The 20,679-nt window shown below is 34.8% G+C and overlaps 1 protein-coding gene across 2 annotated transcripts in view; it reads left to right on the plus strand.

The window, feature by feature from the left end:
• The window catches only part of LRRC7 (leucine rich repeat containing 7), a 508,378-nt gene that overhangs the window by 286,100 nt on the left and 201,599 nt on the right, over positions 1–20,679 (plus strand). The window contains exon 8 of one of the 2 annotated variants that reach the window (XM_057529777.1): positions 15,467–15,607. The exons of the other annotated variant lie outside the window; for it this stretch is intronic. Coding sequence (XP_057385760.1) covers positions 15,467–15,473 — 7 coding nt within the window. The 3' untranslated portion in view covers positions 15,474–15,607. Of the gene's footprint in view, positions 1–15,466; positions 15,608–20,679 lie in introns of those variants that run through there. 2 annotated transcript variants of the gene reach the window in all.

Genomic DNA, 20,679 nt, shown 5'->3' on the forward strand with positions numbered 1-20,679 from the left:
TCAGGAAACATAGTCAACTGAAGATATTATCAGCTAAAAAGTTTCATCTGGAGAACACTGTTGTAACAATCTTTTAGAGTTGTGGCCTATATCCTTTCTGTTCTTAGAAAGAAAGTCTCTTGGAGATGAATTACCATCTACTATTTCAGTGCATCACAAGTACATTAAAGTCCACAGTTCCAGTGCTGAACTTCACTTTTCCATCACTGTCGGTAGTTTTTCCAGTATCCACAAGCTCATTTAGAAAGAATAGAAATAACATTTTCTAGATCCTGTGAATCATCCTAGGCCTATTTCTTACTCCCACATCCAATCAGTCAACAAGTTCTGTCAAATCTGTCTAATTTGCTTATTCATTTCCTTCTGTCTGGAACTGTCTGCCCCCAGAGCCACCCGTGGCTGGCTCCTCTCTTATCATCCATATCTTAAATCAAATGTCACTTGCCCTAGAACTCTTTGATGACCCTTCCATCTAAAGTAGCCTCTCCCACCCCAGCACTTCCCAAAAACCCTATTTTAATTTCTTTGTAACACTGATTACTATCGCACATTCTCTTACTTATTACTTGTTTCTCCCCTTTCTAAAATTTCTCCTTGAGAGCAGGAAACTTGCATAGCTTATTCATCACTGAATCTTCATTGCCTTGTACACTGTCCAGTTCATAGTATGCATTTAACATGAATGTACATTTTAAATTCACTCATTATCGAATTCACTCAACAAATACTTATTAAGCACTTGTGTGCCAGGCACTGTGTTAGGCATAGGAGATACGTTGGTAGGCAGAAATGAACCCTACCTTTGTACTCATGGATCTTATATTTAATAAAAGAGATATATACTAATCAAATAATCACATAAATAAATGTAAAATTATAACTATAAGTTGTGACTTTCATCTGTTTTCCCTTCTCTTTATCTCCATTACCATTGCTTTAGTTTAGGTTATCATGCCTCAGCTATTAAAATCATCTATTTCCCTGCCTCCACTCTTGCACCCTCCACTATGTTTTTCCAAAACTAAAGTGCAAATATTAACTCATATTCTACATTAAAATCCTTAATAACTTCAATGGCCTTCAAGAACAAATATCTAAACTCTTTAAGATAATGGCCATTTACGACCTGCCCTTCAACTATCTCTTCTTCCCCTCCTCACACTCTATGCTCCAGTCACCCCTGAATTACACTCTTATCCCTTGGCCATTATGTATGTTGTTCCTTCTGTCCTGTACATATTTTCCTACTCGTTGATTAAGTGATTCACTTACTTATAATTCAGTGGAGATAAACTCCACCAGAGAGCCTTTTCTGAACTCACTCAGACTGGCTCAGCCATCCCTTTTCTGTGTTCTCTTAGCAAAAAAACCGTTATCCTGTTGTGCTATAACTGTTTATTTACTTACTTGTTTCCCTTGCAGGCCAACGATTTCCTTTGTGGCAGAGTGTCTTTAATATTTCTATCTCCTTTGCCTAGAGCAGTAGCAAGTATGTAGAATAAATGGAAAGATGGTTGGATGGATGAATGGATGGATGAGTTCCCTTGACAAAATTAAAAATAAAAGTCTAAGGTAATATTCAACACAGCTTCAAACAGGTACTATTAAGAATATGTGTAAACAGTAAGTTAAGCAAAATGAGAAGACAGAGAAATACACAGCAGATGAAGGAGCAAGATAAAAACCCACCAGACCAAACAAATGAAGAGGAAAAAGGCAGTCTACCTGAAAAAGAATTCAGAGAATGATAGTAAAGATTATCCAAAATCTTGGAAATAGAATGGAGAAAATACAAGAAATATTTAACAAGGACCTAGAAGAACTAAAGAGCAAACAAACAATGATGAACAACACAATAAATGAAGTTTAAAATTCTCTAGAAGGAATCAATAGCAGAATAACTGAGGCAGAAGAATGGATAAGTGACCTGGAAGATAAAATAGTGGAAATAACTACCGCAGAGCAGAATAAAGAAAAAAGAATGAAAAGAATTGAGAACAGTCTCAGAGACCTCTGGGACAACATTAAACGCACCATTTGAATTATAGGGGTCCCAGAAAAAGAAGAGAGAAAGAAAGGGACTGAGAAAATATTTGAAGAGATTATAGTTGAAAACTTCCCTAATATGGGAATGGAAAGAGTCAATCAAATCCAGGAAGCACAGAGAGTCTCATACAGGATAAATCCAAGGAAAAACACACCAAGACACATATTAATCGAACTATCAAAAATTAAACACAAAAAAAAAATATTAAAAGCAGCAAGGGAAAAGTAACAAACAACATGCAAGGGAATCCCCATAAGGTTAACAGCTGATCTTTCAGCAGAAACTCTGCAAGCCAGAAGGGAGTGGCAGGACATATTTAAAGTGATGAAAGAGAAATACCTACAACCAAGATTACTCTACCCAGCAAGCATCTCATTCAGATTTGACAGAGAAATTAAAAGCTCTCCAGACAAGCAAAAGCTAAGAGAATTCAGCATGACCAAACCAGCTTTACAACAAATGCTAAAGGAACTTCTCTAGGCAGGAACCACAAGAGAAGGAAAAGACCTACAATAACAAACCCAAAACAATTAAGAAAATTGTAATAGGAACATACATATCAATAACTACCTTAAATGTAAATGGATTAAATGCTCCAACCAAAAGGCATAGACTGGCTGAATGGATACAAAAACAAGACCCGTCTATATGCTGTCTACAAGAGACCCACTTCAGACCTAGGGACACATACTGACTGAAAGTGAGGGGATGGAAAAAGATATTCCATGCAAATGGAAATCAAAAGAAAGCTGAGGCAGCAATTCTCATATCAGACAAAATAGACTTTAAAATAAAGACTATTACAAGAGACAAAGAAGGACATGACATAATGATCAAGGGATCAATCCAAGAAGAAGATATAACGACTGTAAATATTTATGCACCCAACATAGGAGCACCTCAGTACTTAAGGCAAATGCTAACAGCCATAAAAGGGGAAATTGACAGTAACACAATCATAGTAGGGGACTCCAACATCCCACTTTCACCAATGGACAGATCATCCAAAATGAATATAAACAAGGAAACACAAGCTTTAAATGATACATTAAACAAGATAGACTTAATTGGTATTTATAGGACATTCCATCCAAAAACAACAGAATACACTTTCTTCTCAAGTGCTCATGGAACTTTCTCCAGGATAGATCATATCTTGGGTCACAAATCAAGTCTCAGTAAATTTGAGAATGTTGAAATCATATCAATTATTTTTTCCGACCATAACGCTGAGACTAGCTATCAATTACAGGAAAAAAACTGTAAAAACTACAAACACATGGAAGCTAAACAATACACTAATAAATAACCAACAGATCACTGAAGAAATCAAAGAGAAAATCAAAAAATACCTAGAAATGAAAGACTATGAAAACATGACAACCCAAAACCTTTGGGATGCAGCAAAAGCAGTTCTAAGAGGGAAGTTTAGAACAATACAATCCTACCTCAAGAAACAAGAAGCATCTCAAATAAACAACCTAACGTTACACCTAAAGCAATTAGAGAAAGAACCAAAAAAAAACCCAAAGTTAGCTGAAGGAAAGAAATCTTAAAGGTCAGATCAGAAATAAATGAAAAAGAAATGAAGGAAACAATAGCTAAGATCAATAAAACTAAAAGCTGGTTCTTTGAGAAGATAAACAAAATTGATAAAACACGAGCCAGACTCATCAAGAAAAAAAGAGAGAAGACGCAAATCAATAGAATTAGAAATGAAAAAGGAGAAGTAACAACTGACACTGCAGAAATACAAAGAATCATGAGAGATTACTACAAGCAACTCTATGCCAATAAAATGGACAACCTGGAAGAAATGGATAAATTCTTTGAAAAGCACAATCTCCTGAGGCTGGACCAGGAAGAAATAGAAAATATAAACAGACCAATCACAAACACTGAAATTGAAACTGTGATTAAATATCTTCCAACAAACAGAAGCCCAGGACCAGATGGCTTCACAGGCTAATTCTATCAAACATTTAGAGAAGCGCTAACACCTATCCTTCTCAAACTCTTCCAAAATACAGCAGAGGGAGGAACACTCCCAAACTCATTCTACGAGGCCACCATCACCCTGATACCAAAATCAGACAAAGACGTCACAAAGAAAAGGAAACGACAGACCAATATCACTGATGAACATAGATGCAAAAATCCTCAACAAAATACTAGCAAACAGAATCCAACAGCACATTAAAAGGATCATACACCATGATCAAGTGGGGTTTATCCCAGGAATGCAAGGATTCTTCAATATCAACCAATGTGATAACCCATATTAACAAATTGAAGAAGAAAAACCATAGGATCATCTCAATAGATGCAGAAAAAGCTTTTGACAAAATTCAACACACATTTATGATAAAAACTCTCCAGAAAGTAGGCATAGAGGGAACTTACCTCAACATAACAAAGGCCAAATATCCCACAGCCAGCATCATTCTCAGTGGTGAACCCACAGCCAACATCATCCTCAATGGTGAAAAACTGAAACCATTTCCACTAAGATCAGGAACAAGACAAGGTTGCCCACTCTCACCACTATTATTCAACATAGTTTTGGAAGTTTTAGCCACAGCAATCAGAGAAGACAAAGAAATAAAAGGAATCCAAATCAGAAAAGAAGTAAAACTGTCACTGTTTGCAGATGAAATGATACTATACATAAAGAATCCCAAAGACACTATCAGAAAACTACTAGAGCTAATCAATGAATTTGGTAAAGTAGCAGGGTATAAAATTAATGCACAGAAATCTCTTGCATTCGTATACATTAATGATGAAAAATCTGAAAGAGAAATTAAGGAAACACTCCCATTGACCATTGCAACAAAAAGAATAAAATACCTAGGAATAAACTTACCTAAGGAGACGAAAGACCTGTATGCAGAAAACTATAAGACACTGATGAAAGAAATTAAAGATGATAACAACAAATGGAGAGATATACCATATTCTTGGATTGGAAGAATCAACATTGTGAAAATGACTATATTACCCAAAGCAATCTACAGATTCAATGCAATCCCTATCAAATTACCAATGGCATTTTTTACAGAACTAGAACAAAAAATCTGAAAATTTGTATGGAGACACAAAAGACCCCGAATAGCCAAAGCAGTCTTGAGGGAAAAAAAAAAACGGAGCTGGAGGAATCAGACTCCCTGACTTCAGACTATACTACAGAGCTACAGTAATCGAGACAATATGGTACTGGCACAAAAACAGAATTATAGATCAACGGAACAAGATAGAAAGCCCAGAGATAAACCCACACACATATGGTCACCTTATCTTTGACAAAGGAGGCAAGAATATACAATGGAGAAAAGACAGCCTCTTCAATAAGTGGTGCTGGGAAAACTGGACAGCTACATGTAAAAGAATGAAATTAGAACACTCCCTAACACCATACACAAAAAGAAACTCCAAATGGATTAAAGACCTAAATGTAAGGCCAGACACTATCAAACTCTTAGAGAAAAACATAGGAAGAACACTCTTTGACATACATCACAGCAAGATCCTTTTTCACCCACCTCCTAGAGAAATGGAAATAAAAACAAAAATAAACAAATGGGACCTCATGAAACGTAAAAGCTTTTGCCCAGCAAAGGAAACCATAAACAAGATGAAAAGACAACCCTCAGAATGGGAGAAAATATTTGCAAATGAAGCAACTGACAAAGGATTAATCTCCCAAATATACAGGCAGCTCCTACAGCTCAATATCAAAAAAAACAACAACCCAATCCAAGAATGGGCAGAAGATCTAAACAGACATTTCTCCAAAGAAGATATACAGATTGCCAACAAACATATGAACGGATGCTCAACATCACTAATCATTAGAGAAATGCAAATCAAAACTACAATGAGGTATCACCTCACACCAGTCAGAATGGCCATCATCAAAAAATCTACAAACAACAAATGCTGGAGAGGGTGTGGAGAAAAGGGAACCCTCTTGAACTGTTGGTGGGAATGTAAATTGATACAGCCACTATGGAGAATAGTATGGAGGTTCCTTAAAATACTAAAAATAGAACTACCATACGACCCAGCAATCCCAGTACTGAGCATATACCCAGAGAAAACCATAATTCAAAAAGAGTCATGTATCACAATGTTCATTGCAGCTCTATTTACAATAGCCAGGACATGGAAGCAACCTAAGTGTCCATCATCGGATGAATGGATAAAGAAGATGTGGCACATGCATACAATGGAATATTACTCAGCCATAAAAAGAAACGAAATTGAGTTATTTGTAGTAAGGTGGATGGACCTAGAGACTATCATACAGAGTGAAGTAAGTCAGAAAGAGAAAAAGAAATACCGTATGCTAACATATATATATGGAATCTAAAAAAAAAGAAAAAACGTTCTGAAGAACCTAAGGGTAGGACAGGAATAAAGACACAGACATAGAGAATAGACTTGAGGACAGGGGGAGGGGGAAGGGTAAGCTGGGACAAAGTGAGAGAATGGCATGGACCTATATACACTAAGAAATGTAAAATAGATAGCTAGTGGGAAGCAGCCACATAGCACGGGGATATCAGCTCGGTGCTTAGTGTCCACCTAGAGGGGTGGGATAGGGAAGGTGGAAGGGAGGCCCAAGAGGGAGGAGCTATGATGATATATGTTTATGTATAGCTGACTCACTTTGTTATACAGCAGAAACTAGCACACCATTGTAAAGCAATTATTCTTCAATAAAGATGTTAAAAAAAAGAAAAGAATGTGTGGAAAAAATATTGGCCAGAACAGAAGGCTAGTGAAGCCCATTTTGAATATTCCGAGCACTGTGGAGGGTAGCACTCAGTAATAAGTTCACTAAATGTATTCCATGTTTGTTGTTAAGAAAAAAAACATTAACTATCCATAGCCCTATGTTTGAAATGTTAGAAGGTAAGGCAACATAGCAATCGTATTATCAGATTGAAGGACAGTTTGCAAGATTTCTACCACTGATGAAACACAAACTTAAACAAAGGATATTAACCCTGAAAACAAAGGGTATTAAACACCTCTAATCTTCAGTAGGAACTCTGTAACCAAAGAAGAAAAAGGTATGGTGACAATCTTTTTTCACTAGATACATGGAATCATGGAAGCAATACCATATGTTAGAGAAAGTTGAATATTTAGACAAATAAAATATAGTGCAGGCTTAGACTTATAATTAGTATATGGCAACAACTGCTGTGCTAGGGAAGTTGACTATTTTTTTCTAGTGAAGAGGAACATGAGGGCACAAAGATAAGCTGGTCCTTGAGAAACTCTCAGCATGTTTGCAAGCAGAAAGTTGTTTGCTGCAGTTAGCCATTAGGGACAGAATGAGTATTGAACAGAAAGTATTGGGTTGGCCAAAAAGTTCGTTCGGGTTTTCTGTAACATCTTACAGAATAGCCTGAACGAACATTTTGGCCGACCCAGTATAAAAATAGGGTGATTCTAGTTATTCTACTGGAGAACATCCTAGCAGAGGGGAACTACTTTCACGTTACGTGCAACAAATCTAGAGAAAATAACTTCCCTTGCCTGAAAAGGGTAAACTAATTACTAGTGCAGGTACTTATATACCAGCTATGGTCCTAGTAGAGGTGTCAGTTGACCATCTGTAAAACATCCATCCAATATTCAGCAAATATTCATTAAGTACCAGCTATATCAAGCATTAGGCTACACGAACCCTAATTATTAGAAGGAAGAACTAAGGGTGGCTGATAGAATGGAGCAATAGTGAAATTTTAGGAGTCAACACTAATAGCCAATTAGATTAGCTTCCAGCAGCCAAGGAAGTAAGGTCCTTAAGAGTCTCAGAATAAGTGAGCCACTGATGACAGTTCTTTTTATATAGATGACAGAGAGGCAGAGTATCTGAACAAAGTACCATTAACCTCAGGAGTTATCTGAAAAATCAGCCTGTGAACAGGATAACTTCAGATCCACCAACAGTAATAAGTGAAGACATAACTCCTAGGTGCTACTGCCAAAAGGAAAAGAACATTTTGGGGTATATGGAATATTGGGAAAGGAATAACTGTGTCTAAATATATCTTATCTAACACTTGATCATGTGTTGATTTGTATTTGTCAAGGTGGCAAATTCTCAAATGACAAAGGAATGAAACCTAAGATAAATTCAACAAGATGCTTTTTCTATAAGTCTGTTATCATTTCTAACACTCAAATATTGGAAAGGAAGGTGAAGTGAGTCTTCTAATGGAAAAAGGAGATTTGGGTTGTGTGTGTGTGTTTGTGTGTGTGTGTAAGTCACTAGGTCTGAAAAGAAAAGAATAGATAGTAAAAATGAGAGAAAGTGGAGTCTTCTTCCTACTTCCTCTCCACTAAAGCTAATGTTTTGGGTTTTTTTTATGGGAGATGTGGTTTTCAAGGGAGACAGGGTTACTGTGTCAGGCTTGGGGTGGCTGCAGGGTCTGGAAGTATAGCCATAAAGCTAAAGAGAATCTGAAGAACCAGCAATGTGTGGCCCACAGCAGCAGGCTGGATGGTAGAACGGTGTATCCTTTCATCCTCCCAAAGTAAATTTAAAGAACTTTTAGAGGTTAGGATCTGATGGCATCGAGACTTTTTAGACACAGACCTTCTGACTCCAAGTTACTTACCATTTTCTATTTATAAAACATCTTACTATAATCCTGCCTTAAGAATATATATATTACCAGGTGTCCCATATAAGGTATACATCAGAACATTCTTAAAAATCATAATAAAAATCATAACAATAACCATTACTTATAGTGGTGTTATTCAAAGCAAAATTTCTTTTCAATTAGCTTCAAAATTAATTTGTTAGCACTGAATATCAATTCTGCATTAGTACTCCTCTGGTAATTATTGCTTACCGTCAAGTCTCCATTAAGATTCCATGTTTGAAATGATGACTGTGTACCTCTATTGATTACTGCTTATGATTTATTGAGTTATTCTTAGAATAATGATGTTTTTAGCAATATGTTTAGTTTTTCCAACATTTGTGAATCTACTAAACCTTGATAAGTGTACATATATATTTAAACTCACAGTTGGAGTACTACGTCATATTTTTTCAGGCCCTTAGGGACACTGGTATAAATACATTAGTTTAGTGAAGGCTCTATTACAAAATTATCATACATTTCCATGCCAAAGGAACTTAGAAATATAAAAAATATTTTTATTTTATTTCTGGTTGTGATTTTATTACAAGTTGCTTAGTTTTTAGTCTCCTCTTTCTCTTTTAATATCCTTCCTACCGTGAACCTACAGTGAAGATTTTTGTCAACATATATATTTAGATCTCTTAGCAATTTTTTTTAGTTTTATAACTTGTTCTTGCAAGTTCCCAGTCTGAGAACAGACACATAAGTAAAGAGTCACAAGAAAGTTCTTTAAGAAAAGTTCTTTAAGAATGGAGAAGTCAGCTGATTCCCTCAGAGGAGTGCAAGAAGGATTGAATAACACATATAAAACCCTAAGTACAGAGCCATTTAAAGGGTCAGAACATGGTGCAGAAAGATTCAATGATCCACTGAAGAATATTAAGCTAAGGAGTGACATGATCACTTTGAATCTTTAACAGTTACATTAGCAGTTATGAAGCAAATTTATGGAGGAAGGAATTGAGGTGTCTGGAGACAGAGAGATGGAGTTAGAGACCATTTCAATAGCTTAAAGATCATGTGGACCAGTTTAAATGAATAATAATGGAGTGGAGAGGAAAGACACAAGATATAGTTAAAAGACAGAGTCAAAAACACTTTAGTAAATGATTGAATTTGAGTTGGGAAAGATTGAAGGAAAAGAGACATCAGGATGAACCACTGGTTGCTAGTTTGGAAAACTTGGTGAATTATTGTGCTATAAACAGATATATAAGAAGGTTTGGGAGAGATAGAAGGGGTAGGACAGATACTAGTTAGAAATATTGAGTTTAGTTTTGGACTGATTTAAGTTTTAGTGAAATGCTCTGATGAAGCGGTCCAACTGATATACAGATCCAAAGACCAGGAGAGAAATCTAGAAATAGAAGTTTGAGAATAATACCATAAAATTCATTATTAAGCCCAGAGCAATCAGGGCTGAATTTCTAGTTCTAGTAGAATGATTAGATTAATTGAGATAAGTCAACATGGTGAGATATTTTATGAAGTCATTAAAATTATGTTTTTAATGATAAGAAAATGCTCAAATAATAATATCATATCAAATAAAAACAGAAAACAAAATTGCTTGTGCAGTAAAATCTCAATTGTGTAAAAATTGGCCTTAAAAAGGCTGGAAAGAAAAACATTAGAGTTATAATTGTCCTACTAGGGTTAAACATTTATGGTGACTTTTCCCCATCTTTCCATTTATTTATATTTTATAAGTTTTCTATGTGCATTACTCAAAAATCAATTTAGGTTAAGGGGTGGCTTCCTGGAAAGATAATGATTAAGCTTCATTTAAAGGTCTAGATAGAAATTAACCAGGTGAAGAGGATAACAGTAATAGAGGTACATAAGTGAGGAATACAGTGTGCACAGGGATCTGTAAGCAGTTGAGGGTTGTTGAAACATTCATGATGTCAGAGAGTGGTCAGAAAGGAAGCTAGATAGGAAGGTGTGTTAGCCCTATGACAGCTTGTTATGTTGAGATTCTACCCAGTGTACTCTGAGCATCTGTTAAAGATATATATACACAGGGTAGTGTATTCGTTTGCTAGGGTCACCACAGCAAAGTAACACAGACTGGCTTAAACAATAGAAATTTATTTTCTCACAATTTTGGAGGTCAGCAGTCTAAAATCAAGGTGTCAGCAGGGCTGGTTTCTTCTTAGGTCTCTCACCTTGACTTGCACAGAGCCGACTTCTCTCTATGTCTTCACATGGTCTTCCCTCCATAAATCTGTGTCCATATATCCTCTTCTTATAAGAACGCCAATAACTGGTGTCCTTATTACATTAAGGTCCACGCTAGTGACCTCATTTTAACTTAATGACCTCTTTAAAGACCTATTTTTAAATTCAGTCCTATTCTGAGTTACCAGGGGTTAAGACTTCAACATACGAATTTGGAGGAAGGGGAGACACAATTCAGTACATAACAGAGAGTGATATGGTTAAATTTCCTTTGTTAACCATGTGGAATATGGATTTGAGGGAGAAAAGATGGATGAACAGGCTGTTTTAATAATGTAGGCAAGAAATCATTATGTTGTTTAGAACAGTGAATGTATATAAATCAATGAATGCAAAACACATGTAATCATAATAATTCCAAAGAGAGCAGCTAGGTTAGAGGGGAAATAATGAATTCAATTTGGGAAGATTCAATTCTATACCTAGTATAGAGTTAGATATAGGAATCTGAAGCTCAAAGACAGATTGTTGGGATGGAATTCTGGATTTGGGCATCATTAGTACATATGTTATTTGAAACAGTAGGAGCAGATCAGTGTATCTGAGTGATGAGAGCAATGGACTTTGAACAGAAAACCAACATTTATAGATCAGGCAGAGAATGAGCCCATGAAGGAGACATGAAAATCTGAGATAAAGCAGAAGAGTGCCTCATCATAGAATCTAAGGAAGCAGAGAGCTTTGCTGAAGGGAATAATCAATAGTCAAAGAGAGCTTTGCGATCCTAAAGACAAAAACTGAGAAATGTTAGTTGGATTTGGAATTAGACGGACTTTTGGACGTGGATACTTAACGACAATTCCTTGAACTTCTATGTGCTAGACACTGGGTGAAGCATTATAAAGCATATAATTATATTTCATTTTGAGCTTCACTTAAGACTGAGAGAAGGGTTATTATGTCTGTTTTACAGATTAAGAAAACAATGGCTCAGGAAAGTCAAAGTACTATCTCAAGATCAACAGACAGCAGTAGATCAGTGGAAGTCAGCTCTAGACTTCTTTCTGTCACCAAAACTGGCATGATTAACCACTAGTAATACTAACTCCCTAAAAGTGAGGCAGTTTTATTAACTTGGAAGAACTAGAATTCCAGAGAGCTGTGGGTTAGTGAGTGAATGGTGAGGAAGTAAAATAGACCACCCTTTTCAGAAGAGAAGAAAGTAGGACAGAGACCAACCCATCTTGCTCTCCTTTGTTTAGTACATTGCCTGGAACACAGTAGATGCTCAATAAATTTTAGTTCAATGAACAAGAAATAAATGTTGACATGAGCTAGGCATAAGGTGTACATGGAAGAGGAGGCAGCAGAGATGTAGATTGCATGCAGCCCAAGGGGGAAAAAAATGTGGAGGGGATAACACTGAAGAAGAAAGAGAAGAAAACTTAAGCCAGGTGCTTCCTAGAAAATGTTGCTAGGGTTCAGGATCAAGAGCACAAGTAAGAATTTCACCCAAAACACCTTCTTTATGGTTGAACAAAAAAAGTGAAGTATAGAAATAAGTATGTAAGGACACGTGACAAGTTGCTTCATCTTTTAACAATCCTCTCCATATTAAGCTTCTTCAGGAAAGAATATCTCACTGTTTCCAATAAGTTATTTGTTTTAAAGTTTTAATAAATTCATACATGTAATGCCCTGTGCCTAGATTTCCCTCTTTTTCATTGTATGGTAATCTTTTATTGCAACATAAAGACTTAGATCACAGATTATCTCTTAGAATTATTTATTCAATTCTCCAAACAGAATCTGTTACTCCCTCTCTTTTCTATCTCTTAATGCAATCCTGTAGTGACTTGGAGGCCATAGATAAAACACTCTTACTTTTATTTATTAAGTGCCTTTGAAATACATTAGCATATCAACTAAATATTTCAAAATGTTATATGGAATATTTTAAAGCAAAGGAATTTCATAAGCTGATTTAGCTTGGACACAATTGTATTTATTAATTCAACTTTTCTATATAAAATAATATATGTTTTAAATTTTCTTACTAGTCAGCTAAAGACTATTCTGTTAGATGACTGCATTTTGTAATAAAAGCACATTCTTAATTCATTGAGTTTTAATAATCTCATACTGCAAATGACACATAGGTTGGAAAATTTTATGCAATGTATTTAAAGAATAAAATGTCACTTGCCATTATAAAGATTTATCTATTGATCACTGTGATGTTTAAAGAAAATGATTTGTACTTGTGCCCTAGCTTCACTATCTTCAAAGCCAAATTGTGCGTTGTAATACTTTAAGCTTTCAGCTGGTGTTGAATTTTGGCTGGTTCAATAGTGGGATGAGATTACTCACTGCTATATCACTATTCTGTTAAACAAATTCATTCTTGAATAATCTATATGCCCTATGGGAAGGTCAAATGATAAGGCAGAAAGATCTGAAACAAAACACTAAGATTTCTTTGTTTTGAGTTTGGCAGATGTCCAGTTGCATATTTCAAATTATCTAAGAAAAATACACAAAGTGCACAATTATAGTCAACTTGAGCTTGAACTTGAGCTATATAGAATTATCCTCATCTAATTTATAAAGTATACTGGTATATATGAAATATGAAATATAACATTCTTTGTAACACTTTGCACATGCTGGTATTTTCCTTCTATCACTAAATTAAGAATGTGAACTTAATAAGCATATATTGGGAGAGTTAAGATAATGTTGTGGAATAGCTATATCAATTTGTCCATAAACACCTCTTTAAATAACTATTTAATATTATACCCAAAAATACATAAATAAAACTAAAACTCTAGCAGAATCTGAGACAAAATATCCTCACAAATAATCTGTGTATGCATTGCCTGCCAATTAAACTTGCAGATAGGTAATTTTTGCTCAGTCTATGTGCATTTTTAATCTACCTAATGTAAGCATTGAATTGTTCAACTTTTAGAACATTTGCCAAGTTCCAATGTAATTAATAATCATATGGATTTGAAGACTCTAGTTCTTTCTTTCTACTATGAAAATGCTTTAAGATTAATGTGCATTAATTTCACTTGTATGCAAAAATATTGTAATGTAAGATTATGTTTTTATTTTCTTAATTGAAAATGTAAGTCTAAGTGGAGCAAAGAGAAATTTCTAATGCAGATAAACTATTCAATCATCATTTAATATTATGTATAACCATAGTTGCATTTATCTGAGAAAACATAATTTGCTTTGTTTTGCTATTTAAACATATCCAATTTTTAAATATGTTAGTAAAATTGTAGCATTTAATTAATTTGAATAAAATGTACATCAAAGTTGTAAGTGAAATATGTATATGTATAAGATTAATTGGAATATGCGATTGGTGGCTTTTCTGGAAATAAAGGAGAGAAAAATTAAGGTAGAGTAATAGCGTGATTAATTGATTCAGGATGGCTCCTGCTGAAAAATTATGTTCAGTAAGAATTTGTCGTTATAATTTGTGATCATTTGTCACTTTACATTATATCATATAGAGTGGATTCAGGTGCACAAGCTGTATAAATGACTGTCATAAAAATGCCAATTTTTACAATAAAAAAGATGGTTATTTTACTGATTTAATTCAAAAGTCATTGTATATTAATTTGAGCTATTGTTGTGTTTCCAGAGATGGTAAATACTTTGTAAATGATTTTGTTCTCATATATGCATATATCATTTAAAAAATCAAATCAATTATTTTTAAAAAATATGTTTCAAGATACAAATTTCACATGTTTTTATTAAAACATGAAGATACTGGGCAAAAGTTGATTTTTAAATATTTAGTAAAAAATAAATAGAAGGAATGATTATTTTTTACAACCCAAAACATTCTTTCACTCAAAATTCTTTTAATATAATAAAATGTACTCTTTTACAGTATGTTCCCTTCTGTATCTCACTGATTTCTTCAGTGTTGTTATCTCATATAAGAGCTTTTGTTAAACACTGTAGATTAAGCTGAATTACTCTACATATGATGGGAACTGATACATTTGAGAAGAAAATTTTATTTAACAGAGGACATTCATAAACCAAATTTTGTTATTTTCAGAGAGAAAAAGGGACACAAACGCAGAGTAACATACCAATGGGCTCATTTGTGTTCTGCCTTAAACAGCAGGCATCAGTAATGCTTGTTATTGTAGAGTTAATTTAAATGAGTAGAAATAACCTTGGAAATAAAAGTTTAAGCAAGTTATTTTCATGAGACTGGTTTATTATGCAATGATTTTTAAATGAATATTTTTCTTTCTTCTTTTAGGAAGTATGCATGTTTTTAGTCATCCTGTCAAACACCACTCAGTCTGATTTTCTGTTTCTATCCTATCTAGTACTTGTCTAATCCTAGAACTGTACCACTTTATGAAAATCTTGTTTATAACCTATTTATATAGAATTATATGAAAACAAACAAACATTTCACCTCCCTGTACTGTAGACCAATTGGTAACTATTTTAGTCGCCTTCTGCATTAGGAGTTCCATCTTTTGGGCATTGAAATTGATTTTTCTCATCTTAGCATCTGAAGATCCAGAGTGTGCCCCTTGCCCAATCGCCTGAGACTATACAGTGACACCTACAACAGAGGATGTGGAGGCAGCAGCTTTCGGGCACCAGAAATGGCAGCATCAGGAGCATCAGCACGAGTAGACTTTGTAGAGGTAGTTCTCCCAAACTGTATTATGAAACCAAACATTTTTGGTGTGCTGCCTGCTGATGGGGGCTGCCTTCTTACTGCCTAGTGTTATGCAAAATGTTTGGTCTTTGTTAAAGCTTAACAATAACATTTCTGACGAATATAGAGCAACCTGATTTTTTTTCCAAGTGTGTTCAGTTGCCTTAACTTTCAATTAACATGAAATTTTCTCAGTCTCAGAAAAACATTAATACTCCTATCTTTGTCCAGTTTATTTCACTGTTAGTTTATATAAAGCTGCTGTCACATATAATTTTTGTAGAATTTTTTTTTGACTAGATCAGAATAAACCATCATTTTAAAAGACATCCTAATGAAGTAAATAAGAGAATTTCTCTAGTCAGTTATATACTTCAGAGACTGAATAGGGTTGCCAAGGTTTTCTGTGTGGACCGCCTAGTGATGTTCCATTGTGAACTTATTTTGCAAAGTGAAAGATTATTCCCAGATGGTCCCAGTCAAAATATGAAAGACCAGGGATTGATTGGTTTTATATATCCTTTCATTTTATGTAATTTAATGTGAAATAGTTATTTTGTAGCTATAAAACACATTTGTTAATTAACCACATTGGCTTTATCTATACAGTTCAATGACTTATAACATTTCAATTTGCATATAGAATGAGCCTCTGTAATGATGTCTTTGCAAAATAAATGACAGTTGACACAATGGGTGCATTTGCTTTTAACATTTTATACATTTGACTTAGAAAAGTAGGATATATTTCATATTGAAATTTTGAAGAGTTTGAAATTCAGCATACAGAGATCTTCATCTTGGTGCAGTACAACAAATTCATTCTTCACCCCATCTTCACTCCTTTTTGGAACAAGGCAAGAAACAAAGAATTTATACTAGTTCTATTGGAACTATTGCTTGATTAAGTATAATTTGAACCTTCTTTGCATAAACCAGATATGAGCAGGATAGATACATTGACCTTAATAGTATTTTTATTTTTGTTTTTTTCATTTTTTTCTATTTTATTTTCTTATTTAGGAAATTACGAACTGTCATTTTTTGCCAAATCTACACTATGGAGTTGAAATGTACCTTTCTGAATATTTCCATTCTGTCTTAATGTATTTTAATTATGTGAATTTATAAAATAATGGCCCTAAATGCATAGACCTTTGTAAAAAGTACATATATATTTGAAAGTGGATGTTGTTTTTTTAGTTAAAATTGTGTAAATACTGATTTTTCCATGAGTACTTATAGAGATCTTATGTAAAAATTCATAAACCTACTTAATTGAGTTTGTACAACATAGTTTTTAGCTGTGTGTCATATACTCATTGACTTCTGTCATTTTCACAATATATTGCATATGTCTCTAGAAACTGTATATTGAAAGGTATGTTGCTCTTCTAAGAACACAAAAGTAAAACTCTGACTCTGCTTTAGAACAAATTGTGCTAGTTTAGTATAGTTTTATAATGTGCTCTCATCATGTCCTTCAAATGCCATTTTCAAGATTACTTAAAACATTCTGCATGAAAGTAGCTTTAAAGTATTTAAGAAATACTTCTGCCTCTATCATGTTCCAAGTAAGGAACTGGATTTTCCATTGTTAAATTTTAAAAGTCTTACAGAGCTGCAGTTAAAATCTGCAGCATAGTGCAGTAGTTCTGTTTTTTTTTTGTTTTTTTTTTGTTTTTTGTTTTTGTTTTTTTTAAATAACAGCTCCTGTTTATTTTTTTTTTTATTTTTATTTATTTATTTTATTTATGGCTGTGTTGGGTCTTCATTTCTGTGCGAGGGTCCTCTCCAGTTGTGGCAAGTGGGGGCCACCCCTCATCGCGGTGCGCGGGCCTCTCACCATCGCGGCCTCTCCTGTTGCGGAGCACAGGCTCCAGACGCGCAGGCTCAGCAATTGTGGCTCACGGGCCCAGCCGCTCCGCGGCACGTGGCATCTTCCCAGACCAGGGCTCGAACCCGTGTTCCCTGCATTGGCAGGCAGATTCCCAACCACTGCGCCACCAGGGAAGCCCCAGTAGTTCTGTTTGATAATTATTTTGGTGGCGTGACCTAACTGCAGTAAACCATGTTGCATTCCTGGTCTTATGATAACATATTACAGTTGAGACCTTGTATATATAAGATAAAGGAAACTTTTCTTAAGGAAAAGACATTAACAAGTAACAAATAATTGTTATTAAGTTGGAATGATTTAAAACTGCATCAGCAGAAGTGATTACAAAAGTAAAAAATTAAATCAAATACCACTGAATATGATATTTGATTCATTTTTGCCCACTGTTCATGCTATGTCACTGTACTGTTCCAACAAGTGGAAGTGATTATAAATTCCTTCACAATGTTTATGGCACTCTAATCTTTTATGCTAAGAGGAGTCACATATACCAATTTAACAAAAATATTAAATGTGTTCATTTCATAAAGTTACATAATTTTTAGCCTCTAGATATATATATTTTTTAAACTAGATAAACTGGTAAAAGGATAAGATGTGTTTATGTGCATTTGTTATTATTGAAATAACAGTAATCTATTGAGCTATCTTTTAGAAATATAGTCTATTGATTATACATTCATGGGTAGTGGAATATGCATATTAAACCAGAATTTGACTAAATATACAATAATAACTAAAACAAAAAATAACTCTAAAGGAGAAGGCAGCACAATAGGTGCTTACCCATTCTCCAGGATACCAAGTATTACAACAGAACCCTTTCCTTCCTTGTAAGATAAGTGTCCCTCCTGGGAACCTGGGCCACCATTTGAGCAACATATTGAATTGCCTTTCAACATCTTCTTAACATCTCATGAAGAGAAATCAACTTTTATAGCTCTTAGCAGCGTCTTAGAAAATAGAATACATCTCCCTATGTTTCTCAGAAATTACAGGTTCCTGCATGTTTATTAAGAATTTCATATACTCTCCCATCCCTATTTTTTTGTTCATATCAAATTTTACCAACTACGATTTCTGCCATTTTTATTTTCTTTTAAATCAAGTCAACTTTTCCTGGAGCAAAACTGGCAGATCTAAATTTTGTCACAAAAGAATGCGATTATTTTTCAAATTTTTAGCCATAAACAAAACATAACAAAGTTATATTAGGTGTTGTCAGTTTTATATTATTTGCTTCTGCTACAGCAATCAATATAAATTGGATAAAGAATGATAATTTATATGTATTTATTGGCAGAAAACCAGAAAATAGTAGAAGGGCAAAAGTATAACATCTGGATGTCATTACAGTAAAAGTAACAGGTTCAGAACAGAAGGGGTTAGAACAGCCTGAGGATGTGGAAACTACACAGTTGTTCAAAATCTCATTGAAGTAAAAATCTTCTATAAAACCAATAATTCCCCCTGCCCCTCACCCAATACATACAACTTGCTCTGACTGCAGCTGTATGATACATAAGGATATAACATTTAAAACAGAACTCATAGTCATCTCTTGTGCTTGGGCAAATTTTGAAGAGAATACAAACCTTTAATTCAGGCCACCTCAGTAAACATTTGTTAAGGGCCTACTGTGTGTCAAGCACTGTGATTAACATTAGAGACACCAGGTACAACAGACCCCCTGCCGTTAGACAGATCACAGTTCGGTAAGGAATATAGACAAGTAAAGCATTACATGGAATACAGCATGTTGCATAGGATTATAGAAAAGTGACAAATGAACAGAAATATTGGGTTGGCCAAAAAGTTAGTTAGAGTTTTTCCGTAACATCTTATGGAAAAACCCAAATGAACTTTTTGGCCAACCCAATAGTATAGCATAATGCTTAATCCTATCAGCAAAGTCCAGGTAAAAATTTACAAAAGAGGTGAAGCCGAGGAGTCTTTTAAACAATAAATTTGAATCTAACAAGTGGGCAGAAGGAGTGTTGCTTGAAGAGGAAACATGTCACAAGGAAATGAATGTGCAAAATCGAATGCGTGAGGAAGGACTAGCCAGGAGGTAGATAGAAAAGATCTCATGAAGGGCCTATGTGCCATCGGTTAGACTTCATTTGTGGGTAAAGTTGAGATTCTACTGAAAGGTTTTAAGTAGAGGAATGATAGGTGTGTGAGTGATGGGATAAAATTTATTACGTAAAGATTTATAGGCAATTTCTTCACTAAGGAAGCAAAGAACAAAAGACACTCAGAATATTTTTTAACAGCTGTATTGAGGTGTATTTACACAATATAAAACCTACCCATTGAAGTGTATAATTTAATAATTTTCAGTAAATTTAGAGTTGTGTAATTATCACCACAACACAGTTTTCCACATTTCTGTCACCCCTACCAAAAGCCCTTGTGCTCGTTCGCGGTCAATCCTCTATCTATCTGATCTCAGTTCCTCCTCCAGCCCCAGGCAACCACTATTCTGCTTTCTGTCTCTACAAATTTGCCTTTTCTGAACATTCCATGTAAATGGAATCATATGATACATAGTCTTTTTGTGTCTGGCTTCTTTCACTTAGCATAATGTTTTTGAGGTTTCTTCCAGATTGTTATGAGATAAACAGAACAGTATTTCACCCCCCAAAAGACTATGACTACTGGGAAAACAAGATGCATGAGAAGGATGTTGTGTGAACCTGGCCAAAGTGTGGGGGACAAAAGAGCACAAAAGTGTGAGGACAGGATGGCATGGAAAGAGTTCAATCAGAGTAGAAGAATCAGAAGTTCACAGTCACATGAAAGTAGGTGAAAATATGTCAAGATATTTTAATAAAATGCATTCAAGACTAAATCTTGAACTTCTATTTCCTCCCCACCTTAAAGGTTTGCAATGGGTAAACCTTGGACTTCCTGTTTGTGGATACAACTCTAGCGATATCACAAACTTGTTAGCTTCTTGTATTAAAATCACTTCTCCGAAGGACACAATACCTTAGAGAAAGCCAATAAATCATGACAGACTGACCTCGGCAGTTAAAATGTAAAGGGGCAAATGAATCTAGAACAAGCTGTATTTTCCTTGGAAAACCACTTGGGGCAATGTGGTTGGTGACACTGAGACTAGAAGTGCAATTTTTTAGAGAATGCAGGATTG

This window comes from Balaenoptera acutorostrata, chromosome 1 (genome assembly GCF_949987535.1).
Source record: "Balaenoptera acutorostrata chromosome 1, mBalAcu1.1, whole genome shotgun sequence".
Classification (NCBI taxonomy): domain Eukaryota; kingdom Metazoa; phylum Chordata; class Mammalia; order Artiodactyla; family Balaenopteridae; genus Balaenoptera; species Balaenoptera acutorostrata.